We start from the raw sequence: 21,857 nt of genomic DNA, 5'->3' as shown, positions 1-21,857 counted from the left end.
AGCCGGAAAGGTTAATAAACGGAATGAAATAGCTACACATTACACACGCTATGTTTTAATAAAAGCCACGTTACTCACATACTGGTTAACACTGTTTGTTACAGAACATAAATGTTTGTCGCTACATCCAAACTGCGTCACCGTTGTCCCTCCCTGTGCTCCAGCCGCACCATTTTGCTTGCAATGTGAATCATTTAATTGAAATATGCTTATTGGCATTTGTTGCACCTTAATCATTTTCTACAAACATGATATGCTATGTATGGTGTAGTAGACTGAGACTCTATTCACTACTGCACAAAAACTAGACACGTTTGAAAAACTAGACGTTTGCAATGAAGTAGGTTAACTTTCGCCAATATCTCCGTAAGGGAGATGGGTTATGTGCTCAAATTTCCTGGGATCAAAGAAGACGTTAGTATTCATGTGCAAACTAAAAATCACGTCTCAGGATTGCTGCGCATGCAAGTTATTTCGGGTGTCTCAACTGTAACTAATACCACTGTCATATAATTATGAGTCCAGTAAAAGACGGAGCAAACACAGTTTTCTACCGTTGTTGAAACACATCCACGCGTAGACTCGTTTTCTTTCCATCCGAGAGTGGTTATTCAAAGAAAATATTAAGAACTATATGCTGATAGAAAGAAGGGAACTTTAAGCCACTACACTGCCTGTGCCCGATGCGGATCCACGTTGATGTTGTTAGTAAACAAACCAGGTGGGAGCACATCTCCGTGGTCTTTGCGCATGCCCGAGGCAATGTAACCGCTTTACATTTTGCACATGTATACAGGTAACGACAAGAGCCGTTTCCCTTGAAAATCTTCACACCTACACGCGAATACGATACGATAAACTGATCTGATCTCAGTGGCACATGTATAAGGCCCTAGTGTTACTTTGAGTCCTTAATCCTTCAGCACAACTGATCTACTTGACCTACTCTTTAGACATCACCTCCTTGAACAATGCAAGTCCGCTGAGAGATGATTCTGTTTAGCCTGTGTTACCAATGTGATCGCCTTCAGCCCCTCCCCAGCCCCAATTACTGCCAATTACACGTTGGCCCTTTCTGTGAATAATCATGAATGATACCTTGACATTTCAAGAAAGCATCCCGCATTCACCAAACAGCCTTTATTTTCTTCAAAGCCAAAGCTTTTTGTTGCATATAAATACAGGTGCTCTGTTTTCAGGACAAACAAACATTTTCTCTGCTGGTAAAAAAATCACTTTTAGTCTTTTATAATTATAAAGGTTTACTAGAACATTTTATTCAATTAGAATATTTGTTCACATCTGTTCATTTTCAGTTTATGCTAGATTGTTGTATTTTGTTCAGGTTAATTCAGGTTTATGTCCTGTTTAGTTTGTCCTGGTTTTCCTTGCTTTTACCTGAAGAAGAGAAAATTGGAGATAGTCTTTCTTTATACCTCAAAGGCAGTATTTTGTTGTATTTTTTAAGTTTCTTGGATACATTGCTAATAAACTTTTCATGAGTTTTCCTATCATATACTTGTTTGTTGTTGTAATGTTGTTTGTGTTGATATTTTATATGTATGAGTTTTAATTAAATGTTGCATTCCAATAACCTAAATTGTCTTTAATTGTATGCTGAAATTTTGAGCACCTTCTATTTTGCTGATTGAACTGATTGTCTCTTTTCAATAAAAGAGATCAACAGATCAATATGAGACTTTCTAAGAGGGTGGGCTATTTCTTAAATACACTGAAGGTTTGGATTTGGATGATGTGTTGTATCTCTTACCAGACTGTGTGTATATAGCATGCTAAGAATGAACGTTGCTTTGACTACTAATTTTCCAGTTCTCAAAACAGAATATTCTCAGTAGTGTATATAAGGTGATAACCCCGCTGGGGCTTTTTATATACACCACTGAGCCTCCCCTGGCTTCGTTACAGAAGCAGCCTTATGGTGTATATGTTCCTGCATCACCAGGAGTGGCCCCAGTAAAATCGACTGTGTATGCAGATGATGTGGCTTTGTTATGAATAAAGACAGTTTAACCTCTGGTCTAAGTATCTTTCAGAAAGCAACATACTCTCATAACCCCTTATATCTAAAGCAAACTACAAAATATCAGAAAGTTTTCACAGAGTTTAGTGAAAGAGTTTGTATTGTTTTGTTTTGTCTGGTTTGTTCGTTTGTTCATATAATAATAAATACATTTCTTATGTTTTGTATCTTATGCTTGTCATTAATTGGACCTATATTTCGCAGGCACAACCTTATTTTTACCTTTGGAGTTGAGAATGTTTTTTAAATGTCTTAAAATGTTGCACTCCCTACTATTTAACTGAATATAATCATTGGAATAAGTAATTATTGGTAATTGGTCATTACATACAAAGATAAACATTACTCAACACGTTTGGCCAGGATGAAATAAAGCACTGCTGTTAGCTGGTTGACTAATGAATTATAAAATGTATTTATAATAAAATATGTCTAATTTAGTCTATTTAAAATCTATTTATTTATTAGTCATGAAATCGCTAGGAATTTTGCTGATTGTTTTGTCAGCCCTCTAAAGTTAATGATCCATGTAGAAGGTGATGATCCATGTCAAACATTTGATTCCTACATTTAACAAAGAGTGGAGGAGTTAAGCAGGTCATAACAAAAACACTGCATTTACAGTTTAGAGAATATTTCTTCATGTATTTATTCCCTTTGTCAAAAAAGTATATTTAAAACACTAGATTCTCACAATGGTTCCCTTGGAAAGGTGAGTCAGGAGGGACAGAGGAAATTCATTCTTTTTTATTTCTTTCTCTCTCTTCCTGTGACCCAACACTTTTCTGTCGCTCCTGCTATCATTCACATTTCTTTTCCACACCTGGCCAACTATTGTTGTTGAAGGTCCCAGGACATTCAATGAGATCCTAAAATGCATGCAGCAGTGTGACCAAACAACAGAACGGTAAAAAAACAATCCAGTCCACACAATCTGCCCGGCTACAGGGCCATAGTTCAGAGCTTGAGGCTCGTTTTGAAAGTCGGCCTGAGAATTCAGCATTCTGATTCCAGTCATCTTACCAAGCCCAGCACTGGAGCTCCAGCCTACATGGCATGTGCATGACACCAAGTGCAGCTACTCCAGTTTAAAAGGGGGACACTTGAAGGTCATCATCTACACTTCTCTACTGGCATAATGCATGGAAATATTTTGGGATGATAAATTCACTTTTCGGCAGGTTTCTAAATTCTTTACAGAGTTATTGACATCAAGTCGTAAATCTATGCCCTATTTATAGGAAGATAGTGACCACAGGGAAATACAAAAAAACAAAGCTGTTGACATGCCAACCATCCAGCAGTGAGTTGCCACACAAATAAGTTGTCACATAGTGCAATGCTCCCATACACTACTATACACTGCAATGCTCCAATAATAAACAGGAAACAACACTCAGACAATGATTGCTTGTTATATAAATGAATCCTGAAATATCATACCAAATGAACATCATTCTCATTTATCATTCATAATTCAACTCAACATCATTCTCTGTTCATAACAGAAAAGCCATATTTAACTGGAAGACGAGAGGGTTTTTTTTGTGTATGTGGTCCAGACAAGCACAGATAACAAACCATCTTCCATCTCCCATCAGGACAGCCGAAAGTCACCACCAAAACCTGGAACTGGGGTCCATGCTTGAAAACCTTCAGTCCATCCTCTCATATCTTTAGTCCTTTCACCATTCTCCACAGTGTGACAGGTCTACGTGCACTATGCATTGATGGCATCAGCCACGTCGGTGAACACCAGCCGACTGGGCCTCTGCGTGGTGCCCTGGCTTGTTGTCAGAGTCTGGGGTGAGAGGGAGAGACAAAATTACTGACAGGAAAAATCATTGGTGTTGAGTCCTCATATTTTAGAAGTGGACACAAAAGACCAAAAGAGAGGAAAAAGTGGGAAGGAAGGAGATAAGATCAGAAGACAAGAAAGGGAGGGAAACAATAGAAACAGAAGGAGAATAAATACAGATGAAGGAGAGTGTGTATAGGAGTTTATTCTGTGAAGGACATGGTCAAGGGGCAGTTTGAAATGGTGTTTAGTCACATCTTTTAAACAGTAAAGTTCTTAAGACACAAGTTGACAAACAGACAAAGTTGGGGAAGCAAAGCTGCTCTCATTCGAACATGACAGAGAAGTTGGCAGCCGTGCAACCGAGAATAGGAGAGAGGATCAAGTGGGTTTGAAAAAAAGTTACTGTGAAAAAGCGCTATAGTTTTTGAGTGAAGTTAAGGGAAGTTAGAAAGAGAAATAAAGAGAGAGAGAGAGAGAGGACTGGTTGTGACTGTTATGTTGAGCGTGTTTCCTATGGTTTGATCTGCAGAGAGAACTTCAGCTCTATTAATAAACATGGATGTGTATGAAAAAGCCCACAAAGGATCACAAGAGTGATGGAGACACAAAGCAACGACACCACTGGGTATACTTTACCATATGTTACTATCTCCATTTCACCAGTCATGTGTCATAACTTAAAGGCCATGCAAAGAAAGAAAACAAAAAAGCAACAGATATGGCTTTTAATAATAAAAAAAAAATCGACTGGGTCCACAACACTCAAAGTCATGTGATAAAAACAGACTCTGTCACAAGCAATGATTACAAATGGCAGCAAACTAAAGCATTAACATGCTCTTACTGTGTCATAAAAACTACATTTTCCTAATCCTAATGTGTATCCTAATCCAGGACTGATGTCCTGATACACAAACATGCTCCTGTTGTGTGTGTGAGATGCTGGAGCTGGTGCTACCTGGGCCGGGCTGCTCACCTTGGCGTTGGGTCCAGCTGGACTGCCATCCCGCCCATGGTCCAGCAGCTCCTGCTCCAGGTCATCCTGCTCCTCGCCGGGGTCAAAGTTATACATAGGCATGAGCTGGTGTCGCAGCTTCTCCAGCCTGCCAGGAGTGGGGTCAGAGGTCATGGGTTTAATGACGTAACATTAATCTGTGGTGATGCACTGAAGTGCAGAACTGCCTCTTAATGTCACTTTTAAAAGACAGGACTCATTATCCTAACATTCAATCTGAGAATCTGATGGTAAATGTGTGCAGACTTGCTTTTACCTTTTTCGTTTCCTTACGTATAGCAGCTGTGGGACAGACATCAACAGTCAAATTAGCATCATTAGCTGGCAGCCCAAACAATAAGAGATACCGACCCTGACACTATGTAGGAAAAACAAAACAATTGAGAAATTGGCACCTGTGCTCATTTTGTGTGGCATCCAACCTCAAACTCAAACTTTTTCAGTAGTTGACTGCCGCCTTGTTTTTTAAGCAAATCACATTCATAGACAGTTTGCCACGAACCTATACTGTTATGCCAGATGGCTAGCTCAGCTTGGGATTTGCTTGCTTTCTTTGACTGGACATTCTCAAGCATGTGACTGGTTATATGTTTTTGGGATAAAACAAAATGTAGGTAACCTGTTTTGCACTGCTCAAAAAAGTCTATGGATAGTGGCAGCGGAGATCTTTTTCAATGTGTTGAGGTGTGTGTGTTGACATTAGTACCAACTATGAGAGGGGGTCTGTTCATTCCGTGCGCCTAGGAGGAGGCACATACTGATTCACAAACATGGTGTTTAATGCAATGGATACTAGCAGAAGGAGTTTTGGGTGGAACAGTCAGAAAAAGGCTCGACTCACCACGATGATCAGGAGGGCGAGGACAGTGATGATGCCGAAGGGCACGAGCACCATGCCCATACCGGCCGCCTGCTCTGCCACCTGGGGCAGCTCGGTGCCATTGAAGGCTGTTTGGTTGCTGGCCAGCGAGGTGGTCAGAGGGACAGTCGGTGTGGCAGCGGTCGAGATGTTCTCCGCGGCTGTCGTAAGCCCTGCGGTGCTCATGGGAGGGTAGGTGGGGGAGCCGGGCACTGTGGAGAGGAGCAGTAGTGTGGGGTTGGGGGTGGGGGTCAGGAGGAGGTCAGGTCCTATAGCTGTAGTTGTCGCCATGGTGAGATGTACAAAGAGATGAGATGAGAGCGCAAGAGACAGAGAAAGGGAGAGAGGAAGGGAGGGAGGGAGGGAAGGAGGGAAGGAAGCGCTGCAGACAGGCAGATGAGCAATCGGGTGCTGTGTGGGGGTGGCACTGGAGTTGGGGCGCTTTATCTCAGTGCTGCGTCTCCAATCTGCGCCTCAGTCCCGCGCCTCGAGTGGCGCAGGGCCACGGCTCGGCTGCTCCCAGGATGCTGCTTCCGGCGGAGACTCAGGAGACATGGCCCAGAGCCCAGGGTAAATATAGACCTGCGAATAGGGGCCCGTGTTTCACATCATCACTCAGGATATCATTATCATCATTATGGTACATTTATCATTGAAAGACATCTGATTGGAACATGACAGATAATTACAGCTTGATCTCTCTCTCTCTTTCTCTCGCAATGTGTGTGTGTGTGTGTGTGTGTGTGTGTGTGTGTGTGTGTGTGTGTGTGTGTGTGTTTGTGTGTGTGTGTGTGTGTGTGTGTGTGCAGTAAATGCATACAAGTGTGAGTAAGAGTGTGTGTCACTGAATGTCCAATGAGCAAACCACTAAAAGGCCCCCTTACTTCCAGTTGAGAACCGTTAGGATGTTGGTTTGAATGTGTGTGGGGTCTTAGACAGGAGGAAGTCTGGTGAGTTTAACCACACTGGGAGGATTGCAGTCACACTGGTTCAAACCGACATCGGCAGGTCAAATGGAACCAAGTCATTCATGCACGTGTGGTTTGCTTGTGTCAACACACTCTACAATTAAAGAGAACTTCATTCATATCTTTGAGTTCCAGCTGACATCAGCTCAGATTTTGCCAACTGTTTCTCAACATGTGAAGATGTCAAAGTGTTCTCAGAACAGTTTATGCTTAGGTGTACTTTCTTGAGAATCGTGGTCTCAAAGAGATTTAGCAATAGCAGGGGTTGTTGTTGCGACACACACCATATGCTTGAGGTAAGTGTGTACATATATGTTTGTACATTTACTTTGAGGAGTGAAAGTGAGCCAGAGAGGCAGAGATGGCTCTAAAGCGGCTCGGTGTGCCGTTTACGGTGCCAGCGGCCCCTCCCTGCCATGGGCAGTAGCGAGTGTTGTGGGCAGGATGTGGTCACATGGTGACGCAAGAACAGAATGGCACTGCCTGGCAAATACTGTACCGGGGAAAAGCAATACCCAGAAAAGCCGGCCCACGTATTGAAGGGGCGTTCAAGAAGGAGAACACGGATAACGCGTGTGATACATACACATGAAAAGTAAGCACACCTGCCTAGAGGTGACTGTGAAGCTAGATGTAAGGAATTGGATGTGTAGTGTCTGGCACAGAAGGAATACTATTAGGTATATAAATGTAAATATTAGCATGTCAAGGGTCATACCACTTTCCTGGCCTCAGGTGATGAGAATTGAGAAAGTAAAATCTTAACATTAGCAGCCAAATGACTATGTCAGTAAGGCATATACATTTGTAGTTTATATTTGTCTCAAAATATTTAAAGGTACAATATATAAATGTGGCTATTCTAAATAAAAATGATATAACTCCTGAAGAGCCCTCTGTGTCTTAAAAAGTTTCAAGTTGTATCTATTCAGCTTTTGGATTCATTTTAAGAAATGTAAAGAAATGTAAAGAAATATGTTATGAAGCCTGAAAAATAAGGATGCACAGAATGAACTGAAATTCAATGAACTGAACACTTTTTTCAAATCAGCTGGATTACTAGAAATGGTTTAGACATTAAAAAGAGATTGTTCAAAATGATAGTCTTGTTGTCATTTCCCAATGGTAGTTTCTAAACAACATTTAAGGACATGCAGCCCAGGTTGTGTTTACATGTAAGCAATGCAATGGCCCAGCAATTTGGCTCCATCTTTAGGACAACAAATGTAATGAGTTTTCAGAAAGAATTTGAAGAGCCTAGTACTTGTTGTCCTTGATGTCGATGTTTTGAAATGTTCATTAATTTTTCACGTTTCACAATATTTATTCAGGATTAGCTAAAAAACTACTTATGTGATGATTCATTGTCACATCTTATACATTAATAATAATAAAAAGAACATAACATATGGTCAATAACTTGCTAAGTTAATGACTGCTTAGGTTTTACTTAAGGAAAGTATTTAAGTATAGCATCTAGCAACACCAATCCCTTGACAATTTTCCTGTCAGGGTCATAGCCAGAAAACAAAAGGGGAATAAAAAACCAGAACAGACCAGAGAATGAATAATCATCATCTCTTGAACCACTGTCTCTCCATCAACACATGTCAAGTCCCTGTGGGCCTTTGACTTGCCCTGGTGGTGGGACTCAAGTTACATACACATAAAAGTATCTTCCGACTTCAAATTCAAATGCCATGGTTAAATCTGGCCTCAGTTTAGCTCCAATTAAAACGGGAGCAAATGGCCCTGCATAGAGATGCTGCAGCCACTACACAAATAACAACAAACAATCTTTGGGGTCAGGCATTTGGATTCACCTTCCCATGACTGCTGAACCAAACTGGGTCTCCACGGACCAGAGGCAGAGGACTGCTCCACTACTGAGAGGCTATGCACCTAACAAACCACCTTGTGACTGTTCTGAAGTTACCACAACTCACCGGCAAAAGAGTATTAAACCCACACAACTTATGTTGTGTATTGTGTGAAATGGGAGATAATGGCGGATGTTTTTGGCTCATTGTGTGACTCTGTGAGCTGCAACAGAGCAGAAAACATGTCCAGTTGAGTTGTCCTTAAATGACATGGTTCAGTTGCTCCCACAATCCTCTTTATCTCTCAAATGTGCAGTCAAAACAAAAGGTTTGCAAATGGTGTGTATCACCTAACCTATCCACCTCTCATAGAGGCAGGGGTCTTCAAAAGGGTCCTGTCCATGTGTTGTTTCCAAACACCACCTAGTTGCTTGTCAGAAGGATTCTATACATGAATAATATATACTGAATATTTAGTAAATCATTATAGTGATCAGTGAGGATGTACGTTTTTCCAACATGAATTAAATGAATGAATAAACACATCTCTAGGGAAAGCACTCAAGGCAGTGTTTTTATAGGTCTTTGTAGATGTAAGTTGAGTTGCCACTAAAGAAAAATATATAATTTAGTAATAAAGTAAATGTATCGGGATATACTGGAAAAAAAAATATGCATGGAGTGTACAATTGTATTGGGAAACATTATCTTTTTTCATTATTCCATAGTAATAACATCATAAGTTTAATACATTCTTATGGTCTGCAAATCACATCTTTAAGGTATGTCTTTTTCCTATGCAGCTATTTCCATTTCCTGATTACTTTCTAATGTCTGAAGTGCACGTCACACTGAGGTCAGTTATATCTTTGATCTGTGTGTTTGTGGATAGCTGTGGGAGAAATCCTCTTATGTAACGACAAGCTCTGACACTTATTTAGTCGACAGGAATAAGCCAGAGACCACAGCGCTGCCTGGAGTGTGTACTCACAGTCTGCTAGCCCTAATGAGGAACATGTGAATATCCCAGCCAATCAAACAGCTCGAACCCATCTGAGCCTCCATTCTCATCCAATGAGGCACCAGCAATGCACAAAGACGTTCACACAAATTTCACAGGACAGACAAAAATAATGCCCCACTGCCTCCTCCATCACATCACAGTGTTATTTTGACCAGAGTCCTTTCAAAAGACTGTCACATTGCTACAGCACTGGCCGACATACATTCCCTCTAGCGTCACTGGATTACCCCTCCTGACCTTCTAGATTAATGATGGAGGTGCTTACCTTATTTGGAAGGAAAACACATGCACAGCTGATAGCCGGAGCCTCAGGATAGAGAGATGAAGAGCGTCCTGTAAGAAAAGAGAGAACCTCTGTCTCTCTCTTTTGCACTGTCCTTTCACTCCTCTTTCTCCTCCTTTCTTCTAGATCCTGAGGAGGAGGATCTATTGCTGAAGGGTTGTAAATCTTTTAAGAGCAAAATCCATTTCCACTGGGGCAGCAGTTGCGGGGGAAGGATGCGCCTCTGGCTGTCCTATTCACTCACGCACTCATGGCCACGCTCTCCCCCTCTTTCCTTTTATATCCCATTGTTTTCCTCCTGCTTCTTGCAGGTCAGACAGCGCAGGCAGCTTCAGGGATGCTACACACACACATAGAGGCTGAGCTCCCAGAGTGTCAGCCACTAGGGACGACCGCAGCTCTGCCATTGGCCAGCTGGGATGTAATCTGACACTCTGGTTGGCTTCTGGAGCTGTCCATCTGTCTTACCAGGGATGTCAGCAGGATTTTATAGCTGTGCACACCAGATGCCATGACTGCATCCGGGTAGGCGGCTAATGGAAAAATTAACCCTTTCCTCTCACATCTGACATGAGGACACTCAAATGTGACTCAATGTGTTCATAACACAAAGTCAGTTCTTAGAGTGATCTGTTTTGTGATGGACAATAAACGATGGCCATATTCTTAAAAACAAAAGCAATGTAACTGTAGTAAGTTAGAGGAATAATTGGCTAAGTTGATTTACTGATGTTAAAATACATTTCAACGTGTTTGGCAGACTTTGCACTATGCAAGTATAATTCTCTTAAGCCCTTTTCCACTCATATTTTTAAATCCTCTTTTGTAGCTTATGGTATTTGTAATAACTGGGGGGGGGGGGGGGGGGGCTGTTCTCTGAGGGGAGGTCCTGGAACAGAAATGTAAATTGTTTTTCAAAATCAATCTTTCGAAGAAAATGTTTGTTAAAGCCTGGGTAGTATTCGATTAAAACCTGGCAGGCAAAACAGAATCCTCATTGATCCTGACTTAAGCACTGACCCTAGAACTATCACAACCTTGAACCCCCCCCCCCCCCCCTCTCTCTCTCTCTCTCTCTCTCTCTCTCTCTCTCTCTCTCTCTCTCTCTCTCTCTCTCTCGCTTCTCTCTCTCTCTCTTTCTCTCCATCTCTCTTTCACTCTCTCCCCCTCTTTCCCCCTCTCTGTCTCCCTCTCTCTTTCACACACACACACACACACACACACACACACACACACACACACACACACACACACACACACACACACACACACACACACACACACAAACACACACACAGAGTTTCTGTTTTCCCTGTGAAATGGTGAGATGGATGGCATATTGTGCTGGACAATAAGCATTTGGAGAAGACAACAATATCTGGTTTAAAATTACCATTTCCTTCTCCATAATCACTAGAGCCCTAATCGCGGTGGTTTATTCAGTAATTCTTCTCTTTTGTATATTATTACTGAGGATGACAGCTATTTGGGGAATAATGCAGACAAGACAATGCAGGACATTAACATAATGAAGCTAAAGATAATATACAATTTATTCAACAAGAACACTTTTGAGCATCTTTGAACATATCTGGTATCCCATTTTAACTGTAAACATTTTTACACTGTTCATTTTCCTCTTCTTCTTCTTTCTTTTTCTGACTCAATGATGTCCAAAACAGGGCTTATCCAGTCCACACATTGCTCCTTCCCCATTCATAACATTTAACTCATCTTGAACGAGTCTCCTGTCATCATGGCCACAAACTCTGGGGACATGAACATCAATTCATGGTTTACTTAAAAAAGTACAAATACATTTTCCATTTAGTAGCTAGGAGTAGTTGTTGTTTAACCAGAAAATAAGGCTACCTTAACTTCATAAAACATATTAAGGTTTTGTATCAGTATTGATAGTGTTACCTTCGTAATCAATGGTTCCATCACCGTCTTTGTCAGCCTCTTTCATCATCTGCTCAGCCTCTAGCTCATTTAGGGGTTCTCCTGCATTCATCAGCACATACCTAACAACATAGAGGAATTCACCTATGATTTATAAAACTTCCAGAAGAACTTGAGACCCTAGAACTCCCACGAAACTCTGATAAGATCATTGCACCTCACAAAGTTTGGTAGATCTGTGCAAACATAGTTTAGTCAGTCAGGTATTTTGCTCCGTGTCTGTGCTATTCTGATCTGTGCTCTATAGTGTATATTTTTCTATAAACAAATAACATTTTGACAAAATAGTTTAAACAATTAACATACTTTAGTGTGTTCCAGTCAATATAGCCTTTGGCATCTTTGTCAAACACTTTGAAGGCGGCCCGGAGCTCTGCATCCTGGTTCTTTGTCCTCTCGAGATATAAGGCCATCAATCCCAAGAAGCTGTCGCAGTTGAAAGCTCCTTTGCCTGCATTTGCAGAAACGTGACACCAGAGGTCAGTAAAGCCAATGCCATTGGTTTGAGATGGGTTCAAAATTGGTTGAGTGAACGCTTTCTTTTCCTTTGGTTCTACATATTGCGTTTAAATCCTTCAAATGAGCATTTAAAGAAAATAAATGAAAGAGCAATAACTAGTCATTAAATATCTGATTCTCATTTTAGCACTTTTCACTAGTTTTTTTTTTTAATTTAGCCTGTGTTAACACATCAAAGCCTACTAAAGTATAAAAATCATGAATTCTTGAAATTATCCTTCTAATATCTTCAGAATGTATTTAATGTCCACTATAGGTAATAGAAAAAAAAATACTTTTTGCCACTTCACTTTGTGCTTTAGTCTTCCTGTCTGACAAGTCCTTCCAGGCAAAAAAAGTGTTGTGTAACAACAGTCTGGGTGCTACTCCGATCCTTACTGGCAGCTCGCTACTGGCTATTTCCTCATCTCAGAAATTCTTCTGCATTCCTTTCTACAAGTTACTTCTGGTACATTCACCTGGCTAAGCATTCACTCTACCAGTTTTCAACCAGATGTCCCATGAGTGACCCACAACAGCAGTGGGCCCGTTTGCATGCCTGCTTGAAAACAACCCATTAAGGAGCTGACAGACGAGTTTCACATGTGCCAGCATTTGAATGGGTTCTAGAATGCAAGTCACCACCCAGTTCCACTTTCATAAAGGGAACCAAAGTGGGTCCGGTTTCGAAATCTACATAAAAATAGAATTCAGCGTAAAATAAGACACAAAAACTCATACTCAAACTCAATTACATATACTGATTTGATTGATTGACAAGTACATTAGGGCGAGTCGGCGAGATCAGAACCTTACCATCTTTATCCACATCTTTAGCCATCTGGCCAAGCTCTCTCTTAGTGGGGTTGATGCCCATCAAACTCATTAGCCTCTCCAGCTCCTGTGTCTTCACATCTCCATTGCCCTCCTCATCAAACATCTCAAACACTCCCTTATACTCTGTGATCTGTTCTGGGGTCAGTTTGTTTGCCTGTTTGGTTAAAGAAAAGAAGTAACACAGAACAGGCTTTGAAATGCAATCGTTCCTAATTTACACAAACATTAGTTAAATGTGATACTCTTATTGAATTTAGTTAGCTATAAAGAAGAATATGAACTAAAACAGACAAATTAGCGAACAAATGAATAATATATGTATAACTGTATAACTGAATAACCATCCATACGTCACTGGAATATGTGTTAACTCTTAACGCCAGTGGTGTAGCGGTCCCTGGAGAAGTGGGTATACTCTCATTTATTTTAAAGCAGCCCATACAACACAGGATAAACGTCCTGTTTCGAGAAGTGGGTATACGGAATGCTGACTGAAAAATAAGTGGGTATACTCTGTATACCTGCGTATACCCTGGACTACACCACTGCTTAACACTCATGTGAAGCTCCACTATGAGAAACTATAATAATGTGATGATATTTTTTTATGTGAACACAAACTTGAGTCATGCCTTTCAAAAGCCTACTATTGGTCTAAGTCTCACATGCAATGCTAAATAATGTATGGATTTAAACTTACCATTCTGAACACGAGGAGTCCTCCACTGAGCCTGGAATTTGTGACTGAAGTTGCAGACCAAATCTGTCTTAAGATTTGTTGGGAGGCTATGTAAGAGATCCCACAGGATTTAAACCTGTCTAGCCCTTTTAAGGCATATAGCTGCAATGTCCCCCAATATATCTGGCTTTGGGTGGAGAGAAATATAACTACACGCTAAACATTCACTGTAAAGAGGTCCAGTGTAGAGAACATTACAATCACTTAAAATTATATAAATATTTTAGTAATTGTTAAGAATTATACCCTTACCCAAATCTAACCCCAAAGGTCATGTGACCAACCGAAAACAATAACAAAACATTACAACAAAACTGTATCAAATGAGTCTATATAATATATTTGTACATGTAGTAAATCTGAAACAGTGCTCTGACTTTAAGATTGTGATATGTAACAACTCTGGGATCTGGGGACTTGTTCTTGGCTGATGGGTAAGGCGTGTCCAGCAGGTGTTGTGGACTCCCAAGTGAGAGGCTTCCTTACTGAATGCCAAATAAGGGCACTCTTTGGACTTGGGCTTATTTCGACCATCACATTGAGTTTCCCATCAGGGATGCTGGAAATATGACACCACTGAACGTGGTCTTATCAAGCCAATGCCATGCCTTTTGCAACTTAGCCTAAACATTATTGTTTAGTATGTCTCAGTCATTACTATTTGTGTGTATGTATGTTTTGTCACTATTTGTGAGTTGTAAGCTACTAGACGTCCTAAATTTCCCTCCCTATCTATCTATCTATCTATCTATCTATCTATCTATCTATCTTTCTATCTATATATCTATCTATCTATCTATCTATCTATCTATCTATCTATCTATCTATCTATCTATCTATCTTTCTATCTATATATCTATCTATCTATCTATCTATCTATCTATGTCTTGTAAAACCAATGCTGGAGATTGCTATTTCATCGCAACAAATGGCTATTAAATACTTTCTACTCATGTTTGATGGGAAGAAAATATTTAACGGTAGAAGAGGAAATGGCAGAAACACGTTGAAAACCAAGATCCTGCAGTAACCTTTCCCTTTTACCTTACCTTTTACAGTTATGAATGACCATTTTGCACAATTAACAGATTTTGTAAAGTGAATGACTATCTGTTCTGTGCTGCAGTTGGTGTTAAAATGGAGTAAAAGGGTCTGTGATTTTTCAACTTCAAGACATTTTTCTCGTGGTACCTTTTCACAGTTTTGCCCCTTAACATTCATAACATTTAAAAGGTCAGGACACTTGTTTGGACATGACTTCAGAGAACATAAATAGAATAGGATAGAAAAGCCATTATTGTCATTGTATTTGGATACATCGAAATTTGTGTGCTGCTCCTGTTGGATGGACAACGTGTAACGCAACAACAACATACAGTATAATACAACAATATTACAACTATCTAAAAACACAACAGTATGAATAGCTTAAATATATATATATATATATATATACTGTATATATATTAAGAGTTCAACAAAGTGCCGTGGTATAGATTTAAGTACTTCCCTGAGGAACAATACATACAGAAATAGTAGCCTACTTCCCTGAGGTGTTTTACAATAAATACAGAAACAGTTTTGTTTAGACACATGTGTAATCACTAAGTGATTAGTGTATCTATATTGCACAATGAAATTCTATGTTTAGTGCATGTCTGTACTTAGTGTTCTGATGGCCGTCGGGAAAAAACTGTTGGTTAGACGCATGGTCCTTGCTCTAAAGGACCTGTACCGTCTGCCTGAGGGCAGAACAGTAAACAGGTGGTGGCCTGGGTGAGAGGAGTCTTTCAAGATGTTATTGGCCCTGCTAAGGTAGTGGGAGTGGGAAATGGATTCCAGGGAGGGCAGTAAGCAGCCAGTGATTTTTGGGCTGTGTTGACAACCCTTTGGAGGGCTCTCTTGTCTGCTGCAGTGCAACTGGAGGACCACACCGAGATGCATAGGTCAGTTCACTTATAGTGGTGCGGCCGAAGGCCACCATCAGATTACACTGTTTTTCCTGAGTACTCTCGGGAATTGTAGTCGCTGCTGTGCCTTTTTGACTGTCACCGAGGTGTTGGCAGACCAAGAAGGGTCATCTGTTAAATACACCCATAGGAACTTGAAGGTGTGGACCTTGTCCACACAATCCCCGTTGATGTGGAGTGGGGCCGGATCTGCACTTTGCCTTCTGTTGTCCAGAATGAATTATTTCGTTTTTTTGGCAGATTGTTGTCTGAGCACCACACTGTCAGTTTCTGTACTTCATATACCTTGATTTGTCGTCTCCTGGTATGAGTCCGATCACGGTGGTGTCATCAGCAAATGTAATGATGGTGTTGGCTGGATGGGTCGGAGTACAGTCATGAGTGTAGAAGGAGTACAGTAGTGGGCTTACAACCCAGCCTTGTGGAGAGCCAGTGCTTAGCGTGATGGTGGAGGAGTATCCCTTACCCTAACCCTAACCCTTACCCTTACCCTAGAGAAGTGGCTCACAATGGAGTTGGTATATGGTGTGAAGGACAGATAAGCCACTTGTAGTTCCCACTAGTTGCCCAGGCCATGCACTGTAGTTCTGTGGTCTGGGATGAAGCACCTTGCGAAAATGTGAGAAAAGCTTTCACAGCCTTAGGCAATCACATCGCCAACTACTGTACATCGGCAAAAGACACCAGTTAGCTTTCTCTCAAGCTTTTATCAGTGGCAGCTGGGCTGCTGGTGGTGTTTACAAGGTTTTGCATACCTTTTAGGTAGTTAGCTCGCTAGTTTTAGAGCAAAACTTCTTACTGTTGTTTTAAATGAAACAGGGATTTTTATCAACAGAAACTGATTCATCAATTCAATAATGAGGCTTTGTAGATATATGTTGACAGCCCATGATTCCCACCATATATACCGTATCTGCATTAAGTCCAATTGGGCCACAAAAAAAAAACTGTAAAGATGTCTTTGGGACTCCCTAATGAGGAGAGGCCTGACTTGAATATTCATGACAATGAGACGTGTCTGACTCTTGACTCTGCAAGATCACACCCCATGACCCTATCCTATTATTACGGCCAGCTTGTGACCGCAACATAAACATTTGGAGGCAGATGACAACGGTGCATGGCCACTACACAGTCTGCAGGGGCGCAGCAGGTTGTAACACCAAAAATGCATCTCTAACCTTGTGATGGAGAACCATACTAGGTGGAGCATGTCCTCTGACTGCCATACAAACCAGTCTCTTTGGTATGGTTGGGTTTCAGGCCAGGTGAGGTGCCTGCTCTCACCCCTCACCACATGCCAAATGTATCAATATTTGAGTGCAACCCTAGTGTCATATGTTCACATATTCCCACAATTTGTGTATGGAGGTTTTTCATCAGAGTTATCAAACACAACCAAAGCTACGCATTACTTTCCGACCTATACAATTATATTTATTTTATTTTATAACACATTTTAATATTAGCCTCGCCACTGTTAAATATACCTCAAAGTCTTGTAAATAGGAAAATAGGTCAAATAGATTAACAATATGAGTGCAGGAATTCCTGACTGCAATGATACGATTGTTTAGCCTGCTTGCATCGCCATCAGTTCTTCAATCTGCAAATCCCAAATATAAAGTGTACACCACCTCAAGACCATGTGCTAAGTTTTCCCATCAAGGATCTTTTCACAAATAATGTTTTATGCTATAGAAATGTGCACAGCACACTTTAATGCACTGTCACATGAGGCTAAAGGTGTCACAAGTGGGATTACTTTTCTGTGAGGCCACTGGGAGCACCAGTTTGTATATGTAACAGCAGGATATGTGAAACCATGTGGAATAGGGGAGCACTAGAGTGTGGGCATCCTAGGATGGGAGAATACAGTGTAAGAGATGGATGCATGAGTGGAGGAAACAAGGATGTGCTCCACAAGGGAGATTACCATCACTTTTCTTGAGTATGTGCTGTGACTGTCATATAAACGAGCCTGGCTCTTTTGTGTGGTGGTTAGTGTGCAGAGTTATTGCCCCAGAGATCCAGATTTGAGGCCAGGTGAGGTGACAGCTTCATTCACCACAAGCTTAAAGGGGGAATTCTGCCGAAAGGTTGTTGATATTTCAGCTCAATAGCAAATCAAGTAATACTCTTCCCTTCCATGCTCCTGAGGCAACATGTTGATTGGCTGGAAAAGAGTATAGGTGAGTCAGAGCCGCTTTGATTGTTTCTCATTCAAAGAGCCAGTACTGTGCACGGACACAAGATTTTTTTTAATCGCAAACAGGACGAAGCCAGAAGAACGTGAGGAGAATTTTACTGAATTTTACGAATACGTTTAATGGAATACAATCAAGGACTGTGCCTTTAATCCTGAAGCTGAATGATACCTAGTTGGATAGGAACATGTGTGCTTACAGAGAAGAAGCTGTACAACTAGCGCATTAGTGTTAAAAAAAAACTACAGATGTTTATGGATTTCAGTAGAAACATGACCTTCCCACACCCCTTCAACATTAATGACTGTGCAGTCACTTAACTCCCTGCATGGGCATCACCAGATTTGACGTGGCAGGCCAACATCTTCCATCACATACATAGCACAACAGAGGATATTTTATGTGTGGTATAAACACATGCCACTGGCTGAGATGTTCCACCTTTAGGCTACATCATCACTGCCTTCATCCTCACCTTCGCAATAAATGCCTGGTTTGTCTCCTCACCTCACAGGAGGCTCTCAGGAATGGGTGAAGTGCAGTTTGAGGGATGAACACAAGAAAATCTACACAGGCATGGGAAATGCAAGGACATACAACCAGAGGTCAGTGTGACAGACCTGACCTGCTTACCAATGAGCCTGATGCTGTGGTGAGGCAGTTAGGGTGCATGACTTTTAATCCAGAGACTCACATTTGGAGTTGGATGGATAGTTGGCTGCTGCCCCCCTTTGGCAAGTAGACATAGCCATCTGCAACACTAAGACAATGTTTTCTAAGACCCCTGAAACAAGAGTGAGAAATACGACTAGATTAACTCAAACTGTATTGCCATTGTGCGGAGTACAGGTACAAAACAAATGAAATGCAGGTAGCATCTAACCAGAAGTGAAAAAATACAGTATAATTCACAGTGCAGAAAGAGGAAGTACTAAAACATGCTATAGCTTACAATATTTAGCCTACAGTGAGGGACAGGAGTGTTACAATATATTATATAGTTTATTTTATATAGGCCTAGTTTATATTTTATTATTATAACCATCATTCGTGATTTGTTACCTGTTGAAACAGGTAAACCCTTGACACATAGCCTATGTTGTATTCTAATTCTTAGAAAAATCTTGAAAATTGCCAATGGGCTAAATCAGCCATTTTTACTACATCTTTAAACACTTTTTTTAGATGTTGTGCAAAACTGTCCAGAACTGAAGGGTATATCTACTAGATTCGTCCCATATCAGTGGATTACTTTAACATATTTGAAGTTTAGTCAAAACGACAGTCAAGCCGGTCTGATGCAATGGTGATCATATTGATTGTTGTTTATTTTAATTCTATTGTTTACAATTTTATAATCAGAGGAGTTTATTTAGGGAATCTGATTTTATCCCAGACCCCCTGCCGGCGTTCAGAATTCGGGTGGTCGCTCCTACTGAGCGTGACAACGTTACTGCAGCGTGGGGTTTCCCAAGGCAGACTGCAGGGTTACCGCGCCCATCTCTTCGCTTTCTGATGGCCGGGTGAGGACAGAATTGTCAGAAACTGTTCCTTCAAGGAAACCCACGGGAAGGGACGCCCTAACGGACACATTACGGATTGAAGCTGATATATGGACATCAATGATTGTTTCTCCCTGTGATTAAAACGGAGATTTCCGTGTCGTCGCCTTCAGAGACAGTGTGATTTTCCACAGTTGACACAGGTTCTTGAAATACTGGGCTCGTTCGGGAAGTGCCGCTCCTCTGAAGCTAGTTAGCAAGCTAGCTAGTCTTGTTTGTTCGTTGATCTGTGGATTTTAGAGCAACATTATTGTTTTTCCGGTCAATGCAATTGAAACAAAGGCCAACAACGACTGAGTACAGGTAATGTGTGATGAATGTTGTTTAATATTAGGATATAAGATTCAAATTCACTGTTCGGTATTGCCAATAGTTGTCTGTTTTCTGGGGGGGTGGGGTAACGTTAGTATTTCATATAGCTAGCTATCACAGGAAGACACCAAGTAGCTTGCTAGGATAAATTGTTGTAACTAACGCTAGGTTAAAAGCAACTTGGCTACACTGTAAGCTAGATCTAGCAGTTGATGTTAATAAGGTTCACCCCCAAAAAAGAGATGTTTCCGAAATTGCGCTAAGGGCTGGCTATGATTTCGGACTTTAATATAAAAAAGTTGCAGTAAAACCGTGTTGTATAACGTTATGTTAATTTTAGCTAGCCAGGTAACTGAGAGGCAAATTAACGTTGGCAGGCTTGCAAATGACAAGCCTCTGAGGGAATTGGTTAACTAGTGTTGTACAGCAGATTTTAAAGAGAATCTAGCAATATAACGTTATAATCCGTTTGTTTGATTACCCCTTACGTTAATGTAAGTCTGATTAATTGTCCTAAGCAACCCATACAGTTTTGTATGTTGTTTGCTAGCTCCCTGACTAACGTTAACACTGTTAATCAGGTTAAGTACAGTTGCAACTCCGCAGTCATTGGTACGGTTAACTTGGCTGTAGGTAACTATCAAGGCGACTTTCTGAGTTTCCAAGCAAGCAGCATGAACACGGTCAATTGTAAATTAAATGTGAGGTGGTATTTTCAGAGAAACGTTAACGTGATCTAGCAATGGAAACAGGCAAGTTAAGTTAGTGTTTAAGTGTGCAGACGGAAGGAAGCTGACTGGCTGTAACATGTTTGTCGTAACTATATGACTGTTAAATAACGTTAATTACTATAGCGTTATACACATAATTAGCTAGCTACTAACGTTAATCTTCGATAACATAAGTCAGGTCTCGGGTCATCATAGGAAGTAAACATGTTACGTGAATGTACCTTCCGCGAATAAGATCTAGCTAGCGATCGTCAATTAGCTGGATTGGTTACGAAATTCCTCAGTTTCACGAAATATACACTTTTCCCCATAAGAGTCGGTAAACCATATCTAAGTCGACATGATTAACGCTGTTTTTACATTAAAAACGGTCAGCAAGAGTTTGCTAGTTAGTTATGGCATGGGTGCAGAATATTAATTAGCTGGTGGAAACTGAAACTCACTTTTTTCATGTCTTGTAGATACTTCGCTAGCAGGTTCTGAAAGGACGTAGCATTAACCATGGCTGGTTACCTTATAGCAAGGCGGCTAGGTAACGTTCAGTTAGTTTTCAAGACAAAATACTTGACCAGGCTCGCCTTTTCCTCAGTTGTTCTGGCGATAGGGTTGGTTAATTTAGTTAGTGTGCCTGTACACTAACGTTACAGTCTGCCTGCCTTTCCTTTCTTGATAGTACCGGAGGGTGTATGATTCATTCAGATAGGCCAGGAAATCAAATGTGTAAACAGTTATCGCTAGCTCTCCTAGTTAGCCGCAACAGGCCATTTATCACTCACGTTTACCATTCAACCGTGTGTTTAGGTGGTGAGCTCCCAGGTTAATTGGTTTAATTAATTATCGAATTAAATAGATCCGACGCCTTTAACAACTTGATAACAAGATAACGTTAATTAGTTTACCTTCGCAGATGTGCACGCCTTGCTACTGAGCTTTTGTCCCTTACTAAGTATATGCCATGTTCTATAGTATGTTTGTAATGAGTGCTAGCTGGTTTGCTAATATATTTTAATGTTGCTTGCTAGCTAGCTAATGTGAGTTCCTGTCCCACACGAAAGACACAACGATGCTACAGCGCTGTTTGCTCGACAGCAGACGAGCGTTCACTTGTGTAAATCAATTTCTTAATTCGCAGTTCATGTTAAAAGTCGTGTTCTGTTGTGATTTCGATTATTATCGAATACAAGTTAACATATTATATGTATATTTTGTTACCCTAGCTAGCAAGCTA

The 21,857-nt window shown here is 40.8% G+C and overlaps 3 protein-coding genes across 4 annotated transcripts in view; 1 reads left to right on the top strand and 2 right to left on the bottom strand.

The window, feature by feature from the left end:
- Positions 1-2,673: 2,673 nt before the first annotated feature.
- Positions 2,674-10,111, bottom strand: cUnh3orf18 (chromosome Un C3orf18 homolog). Its single transcript, XM_080845865.1, has 5 exons — positions 9,794-10,111; positions 5,699-6,298; positions 5,114-5,139; positions 4,819-4,945; positions 2,674-3,842 (listed from the first exon to the last, which is right to left on the bottom strand). Exons 2-5 carry the CDS (start codon positions 6,005-6,007, stop codon positions 3,762-3,764), a joined length of 543 nt encoding a protein of 180 aa, XP_080701991.1. The 5' UTR covers positions 6,008-6,298; positions 9,794-10,111; the 3' UTR covers positions 2,674-3,761.
- Positions 10,112-11,536: 1,425 nt separating this feature from the next.
- LOC308371234 (calglandulin-like) overlaps positions 11,537-21,857 on the bottom strand; it is a gene marked incomplete at both ends in the record, with an annotated part of 14,185 nt that continues 3,864 nt past the window's right edge. Inside the window, 4 exons of the mRNA XM_080846080.1 lie at positions 11,537-11,580; positions 11,735-11,835; positions 12,080-12,224; positions 13,088-13,262. Coding sequence (XP_080702206.1) covers positions 11,537-11,580; positions 11,735-11,835; positions 12,080-12,224; positions 13,088-13,262 — 465 coding nt within the window. The remainder of the gene's footprint in view (positions 11,581-11,734; positions 11,836-12,079; positions 12,225-13,087; positions 13,263-21,857) is intronic.
- The window catches only part of gnb1b (guanine nucleotide binding protein (G protein), beta polypeptide 1b), a 21,757-nt gene continuing 19,426 nt past the window's right edge, over positions 19,527-21,857 (top strand). For both annotated transcript variants that reach the window (XM_080846421.1, XM_080846420.1), the window contains exon 1: positions 19,527-19,889. The gene's annotated coding sequence lies outside the window, so the exon portion shown is untranslated. The remainder of the gene's footprint in view (positions 19,890-21,857) is intronic.

This window comes from Sprattus sprattus, assembly GCF_963457725.1.
Source record: "Sprattus sprattus genome assembly, chromosome: 10".
Lineage (NCBI taxonomy): Eukaryota > Metazoa > Chordata > Actinopteri > Clupeiformes > Clupeidae > Sprattus > Sprattus sprattus.
This window is presented reverse-complemented; position numbering and strand designations above follow the sequence as displayed.